The sequence below is a fragment of the Rousettus aegyptiacus genome, unplaced genomic scaffold (genome assembly GCF_014176215.1).
Source record: "Rousettus aegyptiacus isolate mRouAeg1 unplaced genomic scaffold, mRouAeg1.p scaffold_m13_p_7, whole genome shotgun sequence".
Lineage (NCBI taxonomy): Eukaryota > Metazoa > Chordata > Mammalia > Chiroptera > Pteropodidae > Rousettus > Rousettus aegyptiacus.
The window spans coordinates 279,796-287,802 of record NW_023416310.1 but is presented as its reverse complement, the minus strand read 5'-3'; the positions used below and the strand labels follow the sequence as shown (position 1 = coordinate 287,802).

Below are 8,007 nucleotides of genomic sequence, written 5' to 3'. Positions count from 1 at the left end.
TGAAGCCGCCCCGTGCTTCCTAGCGGCCGCCACGGACACCGGCAGCCGCAGACGGCTTTGGGGACGGCCCCGGGGTGTGGTGGGGCCCTGGTTGGTGTGGGCGGAGCCTCCGCGGGCGGGTCCTGGCGGCGGGGGGCGGGACTTCCGCAGGCGGGCACTGGGCGGTGGGGAGGAGCTCTTTGGGGGCGGGGTCTGGGCGGTCGGGCAGGGTTTAGGGGCGGAGCCCGACGTCAGGCAGGGTGGGGTAGCAGTGCGGCGGGGGTCGAGAGGGGGTAGACCGGGCGCGGCCGGAGTGGCAAGGTGCTGTGACTCCCCCGGCGTCCCTGTCCCTGCTCAGTATGGCCTCCTGCTGTTGCCCGCGCGCTGCCCTGCCTGCCCTCTCCCTGTTCCTCGCTCTTGCCCCTCGGATGCGCATTGATGGACATAGCTCATGGCCAGCTTACCGTGCCCAAGCTGTAGAGTGACCACTGTGCGCGGTCCTGCGATGCCCGGGGATGCAGGTGCACAGTTAGGCCTGAGAGCTCCTCGCGGGGTCTGAGGAGGGCATGACAGAGTGTGGATCTGAGCATGGGGGCCAGAAATCAGTTTAGAGGAGCGTCTGAGTTGGGGGATGCGGACATATCCACCCATAAAGTTGAGGAGATGCAGCTCTAGTTGGAGGGCTGGAGGGCAGAAAGTCACATCTTGCAAATTCGGATGGCTCAGACTTCCCAGGCTTTAAGCACTGGTCCCCCGGGAGAAACCGAGTGCATCTCCTGAACGAGCCCCTGCACTTCCCCCTCACCAGGGGGACACAATCCTTAGCTTCTGCTCAGCCCGAAGACTGATTCTGCCCAGCAAGCAGAAGCGCCAGTCCATGGGGCCAAGTGCTGTGCACCCCAGCCCCACGCCAGTGATTGCCCCTCAGTCCCTGGGCAGCAGTTGCCATGGGGGCACCCAGGTTCCCCCCAACCCCCGCCTGCTGCTGCCCTCACCCACTCCCCCGTGTCTTGAGGCCTCAGGGAGGCCCCCCCCCCCGGCCCCCTGACTCCCCCTGACCCTGGAGACAGGAAGCCTGGCCCTGCAGGAGCTGTCGCTGCTGAGTGTCTCTCGATGTGTCCCACAGCAGACAGACTGGACCGAGCCGTGGCTCCTGGGGCTGGTCGCCTTCCACGTGCTCTGCCTGCTGCTCACCTGTTTCTCGTCGCAGAGGTCTGAGCTGCAGGTCGGGCATTTCCTGTGCCTGGGTGAGTAGACCACGCGGGACTTGTGTGTGTGACACACGTCGTGCATGTTCTCTGCACATAGACGTGTCCTTCAGACCTGCCCCTTCCACCGTGCGTCGCACCTTGCGCTGCAGGGCACGCCCCGCTCTCGCTCTCCCGTGGACGGTGGATCTGAAAGGACCGCGGGGCGCCGACTGCCTGGGGAGGGGGCTCAGTGGCGGGTAGGAGGAGAAGAGACCACACTTAGGCTCCGGGGAGCGCCGAGTCTCTTTGCCAGGCCGTTTTCTCGGGGGCCTCGGCCCTGCGCTGCCTGCCCTGGACAGCAGAGTGTGACCGCGGAGGCGCTGTGCGCAGAGTGACGCGTTTCCCGGGTCAGATTTCAGCACAGGAGCTACAGGAACGTGAAAGAACAGGGGCGTGGAGTGACGAGGAAGGCCACAGGGTCCCCGCACGGGCTCAGGCGAGGCGAGGAGCAGCCCTGTGGCCCCCGTGTGGCTCCTGCTGCGGCTGGTGCATTAGGGTGGCCGTCTGCCTGGTCTCTGCCGCCACGCCGCTGTGGCCGCGCAGGGGCCGGCTCACCAGGGCAGCCGCTGTCTTGGGTTCTAGAGGTGGACGGCGCGTGGCTGCGAGGACCGCTCCCCCCTTGGCGCCCGCCGCGCCGTCCCGTGGGAGATGCGGGCGGAGCGGGCACGCACTAGGTTTCCGGGCGGAAGGACCCCGGCCGCACTGAGCCCGTGGGGACGGTCGCGTGCTGACCTTGCTGTCCCTTTGTCAGTGAGAGTGCCCTGTGACCTTACGTGTGACCCTGCCTCGTGTCATATCTATAACAAACCCCACTGCTTGTCGCACTCTTGCTGTCCTGTCGTGTTTACATCAACTGCTCGTTTGTGAGGGAGGTGCGGCCGAAGTCCCTCACGCTAACCTGGGACTCTCCTCTGTCCCCTCTCGCAGTGACTCTGGTCTACTGTGCCGAGTACATCAACGAGGTGGCGGCCAGGAACTGGAGGTGAGACCCGCCCGCGCCAGCGGTTCTCGGCAGCGCGCTCAGCGAGGCTCGTCTTGCGGGTGCGCGGCGCGGCCCTGGCGAGGCCCCGCTCTGCGCCGCCGGCCCGGGTGGGCAGCCCCTGCCGACAGCGAGCACCCTGTGGCCCTGCGGCGCTGCCCCCAACAGTTCAGCTGAGGGCTGCTTGACACTGTGGCAGTGGGAATGGGCGGGGCGGCTGTGACTTTACTGAGGGACAGAGCTGGGTCCACATGCGGGCGGAGCGCAGGGTGCTGCGCTGAGGCCTTGCTGTGCTCCCGACAGCCACTGTCCCCGTGTGGCGCCCGCTGGGGGCAGCCCTCCTGCGGCGAGGTGCTGGCAGCTCTGTCCACGTCCTCTCTGCAGGGCCCTCCCACCCTCTCACCCGAAACTCCAGGCCACGCCCTGTGTCCCCCCACCTCCCCGGATCCTTGTCCTGTCTGCGGCTTCCCCTCCGCTCCGTCTTCCTAGGACAGCACCGCACCCTCCCTTCTCCCCACCAGCCACCGCAGCCTGCGTTCTCCAGGCATCGGGGCACCGGGGTCTCCGTCCCGCCACCTGAAGACTGTGGCTGTCTGGTGACCGTCACACAGCTAACCCTCCCCGCCCAACCGCCCCGGAGCACGATAGCTTCTCCTCAGGCACTCAGGCCGGAGGCCTCACGCGCCATGCAGACGGTCTCAGGTCCTGTGGCCTCTGCCTTTGACACAGTGTGAGCCCAGCCTCTTGTCACCCCACGCGCTCCCTCCCGGGGTGACCAAGGGGAGTGGCGCTCCCTAGGTCTCAGCCCCGCGCACATCCCTCGCTGCTTCGTGCTCTGTGATGACTCCTGACAGGCCGGCTCCGACTGTCCCCGCTGTCCTTGGACCCAGGCTGTGCCTGAGCCGGGTCTTGTCTTCGTGCTGCCCTAACCCCAGGGCTGATGACGCACACACTAGGTTCTCAGTCATCGTCTGTCACTGCGACGCGAGTTGTCAGGGGCGTCACTAATCGTCACTCGGCGCACGTGCCGTGCTGGCCCCCGAGTTGCCGGTGGTGCCGCTGCTGACAAGCGAGCTTTCAGAACGCCTGACGGTAAATGGAGACGTTTGTTAAACACGTCATTTTGTGATGCCGAGTAATTTTCACATTTTTCTTAAAACAGGTTATTTTCAAAGTACCAGTACTTCGACTCCAGGGGGATGTTCATTTCGCTCGTGTTCTCGGCCCCGTTGCTGTTCAACGCCATGGTCCTCGTGGTGCGTGTCGCAGAGCCCGGCTTCTGTCTCCTCCCTGCACATGTGTCCTCAGCGCTAAACGTGTCTCACACACTCGTTTGCAGATCCTGTGGGTGCGCAAGACTCTGAGCGTGATGGCCGACCTGAAGAACTTACAGGAGAAGAGAAAAGAGCGGAAAAGGAAGAGGAAAGACTGACTCCGCGCGGCGCTCCGTGTTCTGTGGCAGGTTTTACTCCGCCACCGTTGATGCGAGCATTAAAGTGCACGTCTTACAGGTGTCCTCCGGTTTGCAGAGGTGATTCTTTTATTGCGACGGTGTTTCGTCTGCGCACATCACGTGCACAGGCTGAGGTTGTCTTTGTGAGTCATTTGTTTAGCTGGGTTCACGTCAGGAACCATCATTATAGTAACGACATTTCATAGGCCGATAGGTTGCAGGATCACGTCTCGGCCAATGAGGGAGTAACATGCTGGAACCCGGTGGCAGAAGAGTCGCATGGGGACCCAAGGGGTGCGGTCCAGGCGGGCCGAGGTGGCCCCTCCTGTGAGTTGGATCTCGGAGGGGTCGCACAGCCGACCGGGAGCAGGGCCTGGCTGCCAGCACGGGCCGGTGGTCCCTGCTCCGGAGCGCAGCGCTGTGGGACAGGCGCGGTGCTGCTTCCCGCCCCCAGCAGGAGCGGACCCCCCGGGCTGCAGAGGCCACGGAGGCCCGAGTAGTCGCCTCATGCAGGCCCCACGCTGGGGAGCTGTCGCCGGCTCTCGGGCGTCACCGCTAAGTGCCCGTTAGGTCGTAGCTGCTGCTCCACGTTCCTCAGATCCAAACACCTCCACCGATGTCACAAACAGGTGGACTGGAAACCGTGAAGAAACAAAACGCAGGAGCCGTGCACGTCACAGGACACATTCCAACGCCGGACCTGTCTCTGTTCACGGTGCCCGGGGTCTGCCAGCTACACTGTGGGCGTGTGCGCCTGCGGAGCCCGCGGTAACTGGCTAAGTGGTCCTGCTGCTCTTGTAATCAGTGCGAGGGACCACGTTTCAACCAGGGTAAAAACGGACTACGTAATAGTCTGCTGTGGGGCATGGGTATCGTCACCTCCTGGCAGGGCACAGTTTTCCGGGCCGCCCCGCTGGGCCACCTGGAGCAGGCTCGTTGCTCCAGGGCTTATGGCGAAGCAGTGATGTGGGTGGTCCCTGGAGGGTTGGGGCCCAGGGGTGCAGCTGTGGTCCTCATGCCCAGGACAGTCCCCAGACGGGACCATCTGACCCAAAGTGACAGCCCTGCTGAAGTCAAGAAACCCCGGGAGCAGGGGCGTGGGGCCCTGCGCCGCGTCTCCCCATCCTGGCCCCGTTCCTGGGGCGCTGGGACCTTGTCCTGGGACGACACGGGCTGGGGGCTCCTCGGCCTTCTCACATCGTGACAACCTGCCCCCGCCTAGCAGGCCACCGTGTCGGGGTCCCTGTGGAATCAGCCTTGTGGTTTTCAGGACACAGAATCACGAGGGAGGGAGTCAGTGGCTGGCAGTCCCGGCGGGCGCGTTGATTACAGTCCTAAGTTCCGCAGCTCCGCAGTCGGGTGCACAGGGGCATAACACTGTCACTCTCGTTGGCACGGGCGCACAGATCACTCAGGACGTCGCCCCATCAGCATGCAGCACGCTCACTGTCCCGGCCTCGTCTGGAACCGAGTGACGCTGAGGACAGTCAGGTTTTTTAGAAAAATGCAGTTTAATAAAGGAAATGCCATTGGCTCTTAGTTTGGGTTTGAAAAATAGTTTGTGAATAGTTGTCATAATTTTAACGAGACTTCCCCCCAAGTGAAACATTCTTCAAATTAAAAAAAAAAAAATTGTCCTTAATGAAAGCATTTGTACTTAGCAGCTTAAAAGGTGACACTTCGATAGATTAAAATTAATTACTGAAGTCCAGATACATAATGTGTTCATAAACAATTATAAACTCTTAGTAGAGAAACTCCTGAATTTTGACATTAATATTGGAAGTAATTTGATAGAACCTTCTAGAATAAGCTACTGGAGCTTTTAACCTGAAATTTTTTCTAGTTCCTTCTTGATGTGTTAAACCTTTGTGCTAAACGTAAAAAAAAAAAAAAAAAAAAAAAGATGACGGACCAAAAAGGTCGCGTCCCGTGTGAGGCCAGGCTTTGTCATACCTGGGAGCATGCCACCTGTGCGTTTCTGCAAGTTACTGATCCAGGCTGTTTGATAGGGTTATGGCTTTAAAAGGGTTTGCTGCGTCACACGTTAATTTCACAAGTTGGGCCAGTTACACGTGAGCACGTGAGCGTGCCGGAGGGACCATCACACCCCGGCCCCCCGTGTCCTGCCTCGTGCCGGGCCCTGCAGCTCCAGGCGGCTGCAGGCGGGGCGCACTGTGTCCCGGAGGTGTCCGGACTTCTAGACCTAGGCCGGCGACTGGCTCGGCAACGCCAGTGTAATGACCCCGATGGGTTTGCGGTTAATTATGACCCGAGGTCTTTCTGGATTTGTTCCCTGTGGTAACATGTACATAGTATTTTGGAAACAGTTACTGATATCACAATTATTAAGCCAAAATAGTAAATTCAACGTATATGATATCAGCTTTGAGTGTTGAAGTTAAATGCATTTAATAGCAAAAGTCACAACATTACACGGTAAATTCACAGTTTGTATTTTCACAATATAAAAGTTTGTCCAAAAGTCTCTCAACACATACTTGGTATATAACATTATGAAGATTTACACTTTTGAGATGTAGTAGACATTTGTGGAATTTTGTCTTTTTACATTTTTTTCAACATAAGGTTCAGCTTCAGTCCACACTTCCTTCTGCAGCTGGCTCTGCCCTCGGGTTGGGCTGGTGCCGGGGACTGGCTTCCCCAGCCTGGGTGCCTGCGTCACAGGCACAGGGCCGAGGTTTCCTGCCTTGGGTCCCACTGGAGCAGAGCAACTAAAATCTGGAAACAGACGAGACTGGAGGTGGGGTGGACGGACGGTCACACCTGGCGGGCTGCTGGTCACCCACCTGGAGTCACCGCAGGTGCCTGGGAATGGACACCCCCCCCCCCCCAGGGCAGGCAGCCCTGTGGACAGCGCGTTAAATGCACAGCTCGCTGACTCCAGATAGAAGCTGCACATTGTGGAATCCACACATCAGTGCCTGGTCACTGTGAAACTGTTCACGCAAAGCCAGGTGCTCCGGGAACCGCCCCCATGCCCAGCGCTGGGTCCCAAGTGACGCTGCAGCCTGCTGTCCCCTCGGCCCTAACCCCTGGGCTGGTGGCCTTGATGATATCTTAATAGCATTCCATCTCTTGCACGGGGACAAAACAGTTTTAAGTTTTGCTTCCTGGTGTCCCCAGAGATTTGCTCAGAGCGGTGACAGGAGCAGGAAGTGTCAGCCGTGGGGACGAGACGCTGCCGGGGGTGTTTGGGGTGACCACGGCTGGTTTTGACCCCACTCTGAGCTCGCTGGGGACACGGCATCAGCCAAGTCACTCCTCTCTCTGAATTTCAGGTCCCCTAGTGAAGAGGGTCAGTCATGTCTGCCAGGAACAGAACGCGATCGCACTAATTGCCCCAAGGCCCCGGCACACGACCGTCGCCGGGCTGGGCCAGTGTGTGCCGGCAGTCACGCCGAGTGCCTGGGCCCAGCGTTAGCGGAGAGGAGACGTGTGCAGAAGCCAGGACCTCGCACGCCCGGCGCGGTTTCGGGGCTGTGCCTGGGCCGAGCCCCAGGCTGTGCCCCAGCCCCGCAGCCTGGCGGGCTCAGTCCCCTGCTGTCCCTCCGGCCCTCCGGCTGCGGGAGGGCGTTCTCCCCACGGCCTGCAGAGGGCGCCAGCGCTCCATTGCAGCTCCCAGGCGCCTCAGCCGGAGGCCGAGCTGCGGCCTTGTACCGTGTCCCTTGTTGGGAAGGAAGCCTGAGGGCTCTGGTGGAGCAACTCTCCCAGACGAGGGTGCAGGAGCACCACAGAGCTTCGACTTCCTCGCCTAGTGTGAACCGGGTGAACAGGGTTTGAATCACGTTGCCGACTTGCTCTGAGCCCGAGGCCCGCGTCACCACGGCTGGAGGACGGCTGCAGCCACCCCTGTGAGAGCGCACACTGGGCCCTGAACCCCAGCTGAGCTGATGGCCCCAGGTCTAGTTCCGGGAGTCTGTGGAAGTGGATACAATCGAGAGCAGGTGACGGGCTGCCGCGGAGCGCGCACACATGGGGGGGGGGCAAGGGGCACAGACTGCAGGTGGGTGGCCCTGGAGCCCACCTGGAAGCTCCGGGCACACGAGGACCCCTGCTTCATCTGGGTACACGCTGCCCACGAGTTCACAGGTAACCGGGGGCCTGTGACTCCAGAACATGTCTCGCTGCGGGTCCATCTGTCCCCTTGGAATCTCCAGTGTGTGTGACGCATGGTCAGAAGTTGACGAACACGAGGACAGTGGTCATCGATGGCCCAGCTGGGCCCACAGCCCAAGGCCGGACACAGACTCTGTCCTTCCCTCTGCAGCTCCCGAGGGCCTGCCCGGCCGGGCGCCACGGCACGCGCCCTCCGCACGCACTCA

The 8,007-nt window shown here is 61.1% G+C and overlaps 1 protein-coding gene across 1 annotated transcript; it reads left to right on the top strand.

The window, feature by feature from the left end:
* The first annotated feature begins 254 nt into the window (after positions 1-254).
* On the top strand, positions 255-3,724 carry TMEM18 (transmembrane protein 18). Its single transcript, XM_016155846.2, has 5 exons — positions 255-500; positions 1,106-1,226; positions 2,157-2,211; positions 3,371-3,464; positions 3,548-3,724. The coding sequence occupies exons 1-5, from the start codon at positions 495-497 to the stop codon at positions 3,638-3,640; spliced, it is 369 nt and encodes a 122-aa protein (XP_016011332.2). The 5' UTR covers positions 255-494; the 3' UTR covers positions 3,641-3,724.
* Positions 3,725-8,007: the final 4,283 nt, after the last annotated feature.

Coding starts and splice junctions, on each gene's coding strand:
- TMEM18 (XM_016155846.2), top strand. Junction 1,227..2,156: donor CGGGCATTTCCTGTGCCTGG/GTGAGTAGACCA, acceptor CCCCTCTCGCAG/TGACTCTGGTCTACTGTGCC. Junction 2,212..3,370: donor GTGGCGGCCAGGAACTGGAG/GTGAGACCCGCC, acceptor TTCTTAAAACAG/GTTATTTTCAAAGTACCAGT.